This window comes from Amphiprion ocellaris, chromosome 10 (assembly GCF_022539595.1).
Source record: "Amphiprion ocellaris isolate individual 3 ecotype Okinawa chromosome 10, ASM2253959v1, whole genome shotgun sequence".
Taxonomy (NCBI): domain Eukaryota; kingdom Metazoa; phylum Chordata; class Actinopteri; family Pomacentridae; genus Amphiprion; species Amphiprion ocellaris.
The window spans coordinates 8,414,644-8,427,212 of NC_072775.1; the positions used below are offsets into that span (position 1 = coordinate 8,414,644).

General features: G+C 42.6%; 1 protein-coding gene across 3 annotated transcripts in view; it reads right to left on the reverse strand.

Moving 5' to 3' along the window:
• The window catches only part of sugt1 (SGT1 homolog, MIS12 kinetochore complex assembly cochaperone), a 47,914-nt gene that overhangs the window by 18,819 nt on the left and 16,526 nt on the right, over nt 1-12,569 (reverse strand). For 2 of the 3 annotated variants that reach the window (XM_055014279.1, XM_055014278.1), the window contains exons 11-12: nt 6,669-6,759; nt 4,738-4,910 (exon numbers count right to left, since the gene is read on the reverse strand). In XM_055014279.1, the coding sequence (XP_054870254.1) occupies nt 4,738-4,910; nt 6,669-6,759 (264 nt within the window). Of the gene's footprint in view, nt 1-572; nt 1,389-4,737; nt 4,911-6,668; nt 6,760-12,569 lie in introns of those variants that run through there. The other variant, XM_023298232.3, reaches the window with a different exon arrangement.

Here is a 12,569-nt window from a genome sequence, read left to right on the forward strand (position 1 = left end):
TGTTTGTGCGCGAGGAGAAAAAAAAAAAGTGTTACGAAGCTAAGAGTTCCATCCAGAGTCACAAATGGGCGTTTGATCGTCACGAGAGATGAAACGATGTGTGATGAATTTAACACTTAACTCAGTGTGAGAGGCTTGATGATGCGGTTAGGAAGCTGATCCATATTAATGCTCTCTTGCCTCGGCAGGACGCCCCCTCACAGTTTCAGCTGCCGCATATGTGGTTGGAGAACAGGGGAGGTGCCCCGCTCTCCCACATCTCTCAGTGTTAAATCACTGCTCCACCTTCGGGCTGTATCCTCGCCTGATGGCCAAACAACTCGGGGCTCTTCTACTTGATACCAATCGAACCGCAATACGTAAACCATATCCTCAAGCTGTCAGCCGTATCAGAACTGCCTGCGCTCGTATCAGTAATACCACATTTTATCGCTCCCAGCTCATAATCACACAGCACGGCTCCCTGTCATAATATATTGCTGTTTTTGTGTCTGAGTGATGTATTCCTAGACTTTCCAATATGTCCAAAAACACTTTCCGCAGACTTGCAAACCATAAAACACGAGACAAAGTTTGTGAGCCAAACAACAAATCTTTTATTTACACTGAAGCTTGAGTCACACTGAGGGAACGACCGGTGCTAAGCCACTGGCTGACATGTCACACAGATTCCAGACAAGTCAGTGTGCTGAGTATTGCTGTTGACTTTTTACTGAGTACACAGGAAGAAAAAAAACATGAGCCAAGACACCCATTCGTAGTTAGAATAGAAATATCTCAGCTAGTTGTTGTTTTTAGCAACTTTACATTTTTTATACAAGAGCTGATAATAATGAATCTTAAAAGGCTCCCAAATAAGACAGGATGTTTAGAGAAAACCAGGAGAGAAAAAGAAGTGGATTTGATGAGGCTGAAGTTGAGCATTTCAGGTCTGGAGTCGCATTTCAATCCAGACCTTAGTTCCCTTTTGAGTTCACTGGGCTTTAACAAAATCAAATAAAGTAAATCAATCCGTTCAACAGATTATTCAAATCAACCGACCCGATCCGGTCAAGAGCTGTTGCAGAGAGTAGGCCGTGTGTGGTTTGGTGGAGTGATAGTGGGAACGCTGTGGCTCCCTGCACTTAGTGAAGACACCAGAGCAACAACACAAGAAAGAGGCAATGAAGAGGACGGCCACGTGGGCTGCAGAGCAACGAGGAGCTCCGAAGGACAAACGTGAAGAGAGATGAAACAAAATTTAAAAAACCGGGGAGAGAGAAAGGAGCGAGAGAGGAGGGAGGTGCTCAGTACTTCTTGAACTCAACGTCATCCGGTGGGCTCATTTCCACTTTTCTCTTGCCCACGTCTTTCCAGTTGGTGCTCAGGACCGTACCACCTGACTCCATCTGCACAGAGAGACAGGAGAAAAATGAGCGGTTCCAGCGAAGTAAAACACCTCCTCCTCTGCTTAAAAATTCTCAAGGCTTCGATAAGTCCGCTGCAGCGTGTTCCATAAATGCAACTCTAATAGGTCACATGGTCGGCATGTTTAAGCTGAAATGCAGCAACGACTGCTCGACATGAATGTTAAGACACAGTCAGCTTCAGGTTGCATGTTAGAAATGGCAGAAAATCCTTTGACAAGTTGTACTCAATCATCCAGAGATCATATCATTAATAACACAGAATGCTGATACACTCCGATCACTCAATCAACAATTAATTGCAATCATTCACACTTCCTTCCTTACACTTTAATACACTTACAGAAGCTCATTAATTAGACAATCTGTTCCTGCTGCATCAGTCAACGCTGCATGTGATGCATTCACTTCATTTAAAATTATGCAAATAGAGTAAATAAATGGAGCTTTAATGGTTCATAGCTCTATTAGTGTTTAACTTGACGAAAATTATGTATTTTCCAACCTGGGTTTTGTTGCCTTCTGACTGTGAGCTATGCTAACATTTCACTCGCTGCCTCTGTTGTAGAGAGTCAGCAAACACAAATCTGGCAAAATATTGTGTATACTGGAAGGGATGTTTCTGTACATGTGTGAGGCTGCGGGTCGCTGTCACTGCCGGCTGTGGGCATGTTACAGAAGGTTTGTTTGGGCCAAATAAACTCATGATCCAGCAGTCAAATATACACAAAGCACAATTTGCTTTGTTTACCTACTGAGCACACCTTTAATGCCGGACAAATTGCAGCTCACATCAACATTAGTTATGTTTCTACCGAGTGAAAAGACCAAAGCTGGCTCAGCGTAAAGGTCAGCTTTCCACATGATACGTACAGAGACTGAAACCCCTATGAAGCAGCCTCTCAGGACATTTATAGCTACATCAAAGTGTGACAGTGTTGAGCTGACGGTCAGAAGATCGCCTTATTCCGGACTGAAATATCTCAACAACCACAGGGTAGATCGCACTGAAATTTCTTATTAACTATTATAGCTCCTACAACTTTGATGACCCCCTGGCTTTTCTCCAGCACCCCACGAAGCTCACATTTGTAGTATTAACTGAAATGCCTTATTCACAGCGCTTGGTTATAGATCAGATCTTTTGCAAGTGCGGACGCAAGTACGGACTCAAAAGTACAGACTCCTGAGAATGAGAGAACACATCGTTAATGTGCAATTGGAACACCAGCATACTTGATGACGTCACCACTCATCTATTGCGATTATTTTTACCAGGGGCCTCACACATATGGCCCACAGGCCAAAACCAGATGGTCCATTTCAGCCAATGGGATGACTTTAAAAAGTGTAAAAATTACAGAGAAGGCATTAGCTGTAAATTGTAAATTTGTAAAACTGTACATTTTAAATAATTTCTAGACTTTGACAACTTGTATTGATCATAAAGTAAAATACTAGATTGTTCAGTTCCAGATAGCTGTGACTAAATGCTTTGTGTCTTTGTAGATAAACTGTGATCTGTCAGTTGCAATCCACGTGTAAATGATCACCTGAGGCATAGCAAATTTCAGGGTGTTCATAATGTTTTCTAAAAATATAGTTCATTAAATGTGAACATTTTCAGAATGTACTTTTTTGAACTAAAACAAAGTTGGAGTTGTGGTTATTTATAGGTTATTTTGCTGTGATTTTACTGGTGCGGCCCACTGGAGATCAAATTGAGCTGAATGTGGCCCCTGAATTAAAATGAGTTTGGCATCCCTGATCTTTATGGTGAAAAACAACTAAATGGAATTAGATGTAATAACACAGCCCTGCATATTCACAATTATACATTATATATGTATAAACATTAAAAACGGTTTATATATATATAAATTTTGTATATATACAAAGTTATTGGGAGAGGGGAGGGGGGGTAGAAGTTTTTTGTCCTCCAAAGGGAGGCCTGACAGAAAAGGTTTGAGAACCACTGGGTTAGACTGACATTATTTGGACATTCTTCCATGTATTCCTCAAGATAACTGTTACAACTTTGGCAATCTCCTAATCTTAATAAATACTTTATTAACCACAAAACCAATTCCCATCTGCCCGGGCCTCAGCAATACTGCAATATGTGCCATCGATACTTATTTCATCAGTGTTAGTTTCACTTAAATGCAATACCTGCAAACCATCATTAAAGGCAGCAACGAAAACGCAAAGTTTGGTTGCATGAATAAATCCCAAGCGTGCTCCCTCCCTCAGCTCATAACAGCCTATTATATCCCTTAATAAAGAAGCATCTCTCCATCGCTCTCCCTGTTGCCTCTCATGCATGTTTCCCGAGGCCCTTTGCTCTGCAGGTTTCTATTAAAAACAGGTCATTAAAAATGATTAATCATGATCAATATGAACTGAAATGAAATGTTTATCGTGATAGATTTTTCAGCCTTATCACCCAGGTCTACATCAGCCTCAGCTCTACCATGTTATACCAATATACAAGAAACAAGGACATTTTAGCATGTTGACATCTGGATTGAAGCATCGCTGCACAGCTTCACAGAGCCGCTTCCGTGCTTGTCTAATAATCTTGCCATAATATATGTAATGAAATTAGAAGTATGAAATGTTTATTACTGCAGAAGAATAGGTACTTTGCTGGTTGAATAAAGAAGCAGCTAGTTTTATTTGACCTGCCCTTGTAGATCCCCAAGTAGTCAGGAAGAAGAGCCAAGTCCCTTCATTTTTTTTTCAGAAGGTGAAAATCTGATGCTGTTCTATTTAGACTCTGAGGCCAGTATCACAAATCACTAACTTAAAATTCATTATGAAAGTTTACTTTGCTTCTATCTTTCTTTTTATTTTGTAGCAGGAAAGAAAACATACAGTGAATAGAGAAAATTACCAGCTGTGAGACAAATAAGAGACTAGGAAGCAAGTATTACAATAAGTGTTTAAGTTCTGTAATTGATAGTGTAAATAAATACCAGCACATGATAAAAATTTTAAATTTAAGATGTAACAGTTAAGAGTTGAAGATGAATGTTATTCTGATGCATTCTGTGGTTGATTAAGAGACCAAACTGGAAGGTGATAGAAAGTTTTTTTCAAATGTAACTGAAAGCTAAATTATAGCATCAGAAAGTGTCAGATAGGACCTGACCTGGTTATAAAGATAGAAGTCTGGCCGAACTCTTTAATATGTCTCTGAAAATACACTTGATATGCGAGCCAGAATTTTCCTTTAAGAAAGCATTTCTTTTGTGGATTCAGGAGACGCAACTAATGAGTGCACTTTTCAAGGTGAACAGAGCTGTAGTCACTTAATCATAATACTCACAAAGGATTTGTTCATGGCTCGTTTGACCTCGTCTGAGCCATCGGAGTAGATCTGCTTAAAGAGGCTGTTGAGCGCCGCGTCTCCCTCCAGATTCTCATTTTTCTCCTCCTCGTTCAGGTCCACCAACATCTTGTCCCACTTGCAGGTGTAGAGGGAAGACGAGGGGTGCTGGTCTGATGGAGAACAAAAGCGGCATTAGAACGGACACTGTTCATGCACAGACGGGTGACAAATTAAAGAAGAAACCAACATAAAGTGTCGTATGGTGCTTTTCCACTAGCACCTCAGCTCAACTCTACTCGGTTTGTGAGGTTTTCCATTAGGACGTAGTACCTGGTACTATTTTAGTACCTACTCGGCTGGGGTTCCACGCGAGTGAAGTTGAGTCGATAATGTGACGTCTACAGAGTTAGACAGGGAGTGACGACACACGAGAGCGACTCCTTCATGAAAACCAAGCAAGCGATTTTAATTTTAAAAAAAAAAAAAAAAAAAAAAAAAATGGCAACAGCCACAGTGTGCATTGCTCTTCATGGAACTTGGCAAAATTTTAATATGACTGAGCAGCAGGTATATCACCACCTCGATGTCTTCCATTGTTGTGTTGCATTTGTGTCGCACACAAATGACCTTAAGGGACTTCCGGGCTATGACAACTCCACTCACGATGAGGTAGTTCTCAATGTAATGGAAAACCACCTAAACCAAGTCGAGTAGAGTCGAGTCGAGCCGAGCAGGTGCTAATGGAAAAGCACCTTTAGTAAGTCGCTGGGCCACCATGTGCTGCTTAAAAAGCTTTAATGCTCCTTGCTATTGAAATCTACTGGGGGATGAACACCATTTTTCAATAAGATACTCCTTCATATGGTGGTGGAGAGTGCTGTCTGGCTCGGTACAAATTCTCCCATAGGTGTCACTCAAAACATATTTGTATTGATTTGCAGTGACCCTTCCCTATAAGGGGACAAGTGGACCTAAACAATGCCAGCAAAATGCCCCCCACAGCATGACAGCCTCACCGTAAGCATCAAGGCTTCTCCTTTAATCTGTCACCCGTCTATAGTTCAAGGTCAAATCAGGAAGCTTTAAAGCCAGCTGATAGGATGAGCAGACAGCTCTTCAATAAGTGTCATGAACCCAAACAAGCTGATTTTTGTATTCTAAGGACAAAGTTCAGATGGTCATGAATGTTTTAAGTTGTCATGTATCATCAAAAAAAAAACACGAGGAAGAATTTCCTCGCAGGTCTAAATCAATTCCACTCACTTTGCTGCTGAACCATCCAACTCAGCTGCCGAAGAGTCACATTATGATTTGATTTCTATATTTTCGAGATGCAATACGCCCACTATAATCCCAACAAGAGATGAAGAGGGAGAGCGAGAAATGTAATCCAGACGCAGATTTACATAAATACAGCACCAGACGCACAGTAGACAGATTCAGGCCAAGTGCGGACACACTGCAATGCGATCCCATAAAATCAGATGTCAAATATCATGTTTTAATGTAACAGCAGCCCGAGTTATAAGCAGGCGCTAACAAACAGGGCGTCCTCAAGACTGAGCTGGAAAAAATAGTTTGGCTGCCCACTTAACTTTTACTCCCCCTTCCACACACACACACACACTTACATAAGTAATTAATCCTGTCAGTAATAGGAGTGTGTGGGCTAAAATACTGAGTCATATTTCGCTGTCATACCTTTCCCTCTCCCTGCCTGCTTTCACCGTCAGACTAATGAAAGACTCTGGACCGCCCACTCTCATTTTAGCGCCGAACAGACAAACACAGGAGCTCGTATTGATCTTTGCAGTGAGAGAGAGATAGAAATAAGAAGAGGCTAAGGGAGAAAGGGAGACGGAGTGATGAGAGCAGAGACAGGAGAATAGTTGTGGGAAAGGGTTTAAATGCCGTAGCTGTGGACTGACTAGGATTGAAGTGTTTGATGGTGGACTCATGTCCTTTTCCCTCCAGCTTCTCCCATCTCGTGGCATCTGTCTTCTTCATCTTGATCTCCACCTGACAGAAGAGAAGGGGAGGAAGAGAGAGAGAGAGAGGGGGGACAAAAGGGGGAGATAACAACGTTTAACGAAATGGCTTTCTTTGGCACGTGGGACAAAAAAAAAACGCTTCCATTATGGTGACATCTTAAAAGTACAGGACATCTGATCATTATTGATGCCGGAGAGGCTCGTCTTGTTCAGAGCCGACGTCGACTTAGCCGGTGAACGCGTTTGTGTGTGAAAGACGGAAAGAGAGAGAGAGAGAGAGGCATCAGGGATATGCGGGGGCACAGCTCAATCTCAAACCTCACTGACAGACATACTGCACTAACGAGATGCCTGTCAGCCAGAGGGCCAGCGTGAGAGACGAGGGGGAGGCAGAGGAGGGGGAGGAGGGAGATCCTAGCTGCACACAGCAGCATCTGATCCAAATCATTACACCAGGAGAACATGGCAGAGGAGGAAAACAATGAGGGGGAGAGAGGACATGGACACACACTTTAAACACTGAGCTGCATCTACAGGGCACCTAACAGTGAGACACGCGAGGTGCAGCGCCGTGCACCCCCCCAATCACCACCACCGCCTCCCATTAACGGGGTGTGTGTGTGTGTGTGTGTGTGTGTTTGATATGTGTGAATGTGAAAGACAGCGCTGGTGATGTCGGTGCAATTAAGGAACATTTCTGCTCTGCTGGGCGATGTGATGATTCATTTATGAGGGTGCCAGAAGAGAAGAGGGGAACCAAGAGGTAGACGAGGTTAGGGACGAGGAGGCAGAGGAGGCTGACTGGCACTGACTGAAGCGTGAGTGAGGGGAGCAGATTGAGGGAAATAAGACAGTACGATGGCTGCTCGCTTCTCCGCCGAGGTGATGAGCTAGTGCGAGTGGCGGCGTACTGATAGATGGCTTTGGTATGTGTCAGCACTTTCTGCCCCACAAAGGGCCTTGTACACGGTGAGGCATCTGTGCAGTGTCCGAAATTAACTTTTTGGCTCACCTGCAAAGGGCCGGAGACCTAAAAACAGAAGAGCTCTGCTGAGAATACAGGTTACCGTTCAAGTAATTCAAGCTCGTCTTTCGACCGAGCGCGTCCCGTTGCCTTTTTCTAGCGCCAGTTTGCGCATACAATCAGAGTCCGTGTGTTAATCTCAAACAACAAAAGAGGAAATTCTTATTTTAACATCAGCTGCCACAGATCTTTTCTTGGAAGTACAGTTGGGAATAGTAGACCATGGCCTCCATCTATTCATCCCACATTGCACACACATAAGAAGCAAGCATGCTTCTACAGAAGGCCTGTCAGATGGTTGAACATTCTTTTCCTTCATCAGAATTAGATGCACTGCAGCCTACAATGTTTATGACTTTTGGAAAATGACAATTTGGCACTCAGCACAGCTTAATCCTGGCTTTTCTCAAAAAATCTGTGAAAAGGAAATTTTGAGATTTGTTTCCAAACATATACATGCCAGAGAATAACTGCTGAAAACATGTGAAGAGACAGCGCACTATGTTATACTGAACTGTGAAGTTAGACAGCTTCTTTTCCCGGCCAAACCAGACATCATGGCTCGATGATGCACCGGAGCTTTGCATCAGCCCTCCCTCTAACACAGTTACATACAGCGCATTAGCAGCAGTGGTGTTCTGCTCAATCAGGAGTTACAGTTTGATAGCTACATATGTTTTCATCTAGCAAATACATTTTCCCTAGAGGTCAGAATTTGCAGAATAGCTTGGTCTCTTTATTTACCTTCTCTAAGGAAGATGAGATAAAGAAGACATGGATGGAAAGCTGAGGATCACCACCAACACCTGCTTCTGCTGAAGTTTGTAAACTAATACAAGCTGGTTGTACAAATGTTCATTAGACACAAGTGGGATTTACAGATGACATGTTACTGATTAACAGGAGTAAACTGAATATCTCTCTCCATGGGCTTCAAAGTAAAAGTGAATTGCGTGAATTCACATCTAACTTGTTTGGTTTCTTTGAAATGAACTTGGGTCTATTTGAACCGTTAGTATAACTCATTTGGGATGGTGTAAAATCCGCCTACCAGTGCCTTAAGCGGACAAACTCTCTGGTCCTCCTTATTTCACAATTCTGAAACTTAAATTCAGTGGCCTGATGATTTTTTTGGCTCAGTGGGTTTACATTTTTCTGAAGCATGACAAACTCAGGACATGTGTTTTTACTGTATGACACTGACTTTGACAGTTCTCTCTTTTTCTGTTCTTTACTTTCTCCGTGTACAAACGAGAGCAACACTTTGAATGTCTTTGTAGAGATACAATCTGAAAATGTGCACTGCTTTCCCCACATTTAAATATTCATTGTGTCTCGCCTGTCATCGTGACGACCAGCACTTCAACCCACCTTCAAATGTGGCTGTTTGGAACATCCCTCTGATGAGGTTGGACAACACGTATAAACTTGTGCTCTTGTGCACAGATTTGCATATACAATAAGCGTGCGACACAAACATGCAGAGAAGTATAACACACGTAATATGTTAGGACTGTACTTTGTAAATCTGAAGGAGGAACTACATAGCCACTGCAAACACTACTACAGTACAAAGGTGCGTCATGTTAGTCAGCTCCTGTACTGGTGAGAGAAGTCATTTCAGGGGCTCAGGCCAGTTGTGTTACCATCTGTTAACTAGTTTAAAACCCTGGTCTGGTATGTAACTCTGTTAAATGACACTGAAATGATAAGCTGCCATTAGAAATTATCTAGCTTGTTCATAATTAGTTAAAGCTACGAATCTGTGTCAATAAAAAGAGAGACAACTGAACTGATTACAACTCTCATGGGACATTTTATTAACATATATCCAATAATGTCTGTTGCAAACTCCAGTCACAGTGAGCAGAAACTTCATATATTTACATACTGTGAGAAAATCTGCATGATGTATTTTGCAAGCGATCTCCCTTAATTTTGGATGAAATTTCTTATTATTTATGTCACTGTTCTTTGGTCCTAACTAAAACAATTAAGCACCCTCAGTTTGCTAGAGCTTTAACGCACTAACTACAGTTCATGGGAAATGCAGTATTAAAACCCAACAGATGTACTCAATTTTCTAAAATTCTACAATTTAATTTAGCAGATGCTTTAATCCAAAGCGATGTACATCTGAGTGCAGAAACAACACAAGCAAGGATCTAGTCAGGAGAAAACAACAAGGATAAGTGCCATAAAACAAGTTCGAGAGTCATAATATGACCGTGGAGTCTACAGGCAGTAGATGTAATAGGCACAAACAAAGTCTGACTACTACCTGACAACAAGTCCTAATCAAACTCCAAAACCAAAGTTCCATAAACGTTTACCAACTAACCACCATCTCCTATGTTCTAGATCTCAGCTTGCTCAATTTTCTCAACAACACTGAAATAATGTTAACACACAGTCATACCATAAACCTATAGAGTATGTGACTGACCCAGGAGACATCAGCATGTCTATGGTGATTCATTACAGTTTGCTGATCAGGCAGGTTTGTCAGCGCAGGCTGTGTTTGAAAAACTGATTCTGGTTTTCGAGGCAGCTCCCTGCAGCATATTAAATATTAGTTTTTTGACAGATCCAGCACCAGTTAGGGCAGAGATGCTTTTTTGAGCTCCGTTAGTGGTCTCATGGTGCTTTGAAGACTTTAGTATATATCAAAGCGCTGATTCTAATGGCTGACATACCGATAACTGGTGTTCAGCCTAACATGGCTTTTGTAGCAGTGCTTGTAATTCTGATTGTTACATCACATTTCTTTGGCTCCTTTTTTCTTAAATCAAGCAATTGGATTTTTAGCTTAACCAACTCGTTGAACAGCTGTACATTAAGTTTAATTCTGATATAGTCACTATAAAATAATCCTAATGTGTGTTGTGTTTCCCGTAGTATGTGCTTTCTAGAGTCAATTCTACAGGTCTCGCCCAGTGTTGTTTCAAAGCTAATTTTTTCCTCTCCACTATCCCCTCACCCTAACCAGTCGAGGCAGATGGCTACACACCCTGAACCTCGTTCTGCTGAAGGTTCTTTTTTTCCTGTTTCCTCCCAAGTGTCACCAAGTGTTTGCTCAATGGCAAATCGTTGGGTTTCTGTTTAGCAGAAAGCATTATGTAAAGTTAACTTACGCTATTATCGGTGCTACATAAACAAACTGAATTGAATCCAGTTATCTAGCAGGCACAGTACAAATCAAGTCAAACGCTTTGTCACTTGAGTGATATTCTGGTATACAAGGTGTTTCAGTTTTGGGTTTTAAGAAGGCAGCATTTCAATCGTGCGTCTGACTGCTATGTTTTTCTCGATTTCTTCGAAATCACAAAAAGTCTAGTGCGGAGACAGTCTCACAAGAGGAATGGACCAAAGACCAAGCAAATTAAATGTTGTCACATTAAAACCAGCCAGTGCCGCAGGTGCCATTTATTGTCTTGAATATTTTTGCAGGGCTAACTGTGTGACAGAACTCAAGCCGAGGCTCTGTGTGTGTCAAAGTCTGTGTGCTTCTCTGCGTGCTCCTGGGCCATACAACATTAATCTGCTGCCACATCTGTGTTTCCTGGCTTTTAAGGGACATGGCAGGCCAGGCGTCGTGTGTGTGTTTCTAAGCGTGTGTGTGTTTCTGTGTGTATGACAGGCGAAGCGATGGCTCGTAAAGGGATGTGACAGCAGAGCCACAATCCGGGGCCACCACCCACAGGACCCCAGGGGCTGGACTATACAATACTGCACTGCACACACACATGTGGACACACACACATGCTATTTACAGAGGGGCACTGGGGTCCTGTGTCGCTTGTCACATGTGTTTGTAACTACGCCGCTCCCCCCCACTCATCTACACAACTCCTCAGCAGCATCTTCTCCCTCTTTTTCCAGATGCCTGCGGATTTCAAAACAAACTCGGCCAAAAAGACACATAAATGAAATACACAAACATTCTTAGACGTTGACAGGCATGCAAATTAAAGAGGGGAGATGCCACTTTAGCTATTTGCCGAAAAGAGATGAGTTTGGAGCTGAATGAAGGCGCGAGCGTGGACTCCAAACTGTGTCGAGTGTGTTCGTGTGCACGCCCGTGTGTGTGTCAGCCGTCTGTTCTGATCAAACACACTGGTGTGTAATTGGCTCCCCGTTGTCACGGTGACCCCTGCGGTTGGAATGTTTGTCGTGATGGAGGACAGGAGGAGGTCGCGCTGATGATAATGTGCTAGAGACGACACTCACGCACACACACACAGCAAATTCTTAGTTTAAATGGCACAAGTGTGTTGAAAGATTACTGTTCAGCCCCTGTGTCTTATAAGTGTGTGTGTGAGTGTGTGTGTACGCCCAGCTTAGCTTCCCCCTGCTAAGTTGTCTTTAAAGACAGCGAGGAGATGAAGCGTAAACACTGTGGAGCAAAGAGTGCAGGGCAGCCAGTTACAGAGACAGACAGACTCACTGACAGTGGTTGTGAATCAACAGCTCTGAGGGCAATGCATCTTTTTTTTTAAACGCTCATTAGGGATGCATGCCAATCTGGAGAAACTTGATTTGCTGATGCCGTTGTTCATTTGAATGTTTTTATCCCCCAGTGGCTTTTTGGCTTCGGAAAATGAAACGGCTCCAAAATATTTAAATGAGACGCGCATCGAGAAAGCTGCTTAGTTTGTCGAGGTCTCTCACACTGTCGTGTACACGTGCCCACACATTTCACCTGTAGAGTTAGGAGTTTTCATGCCATCTTTAAGGGTTGAGAATGCGGCAATTACCGATGAGGGCTGATGCCTTTGGTGTTGTGTGTATGTGTAGGGACCATGTGTACCCGA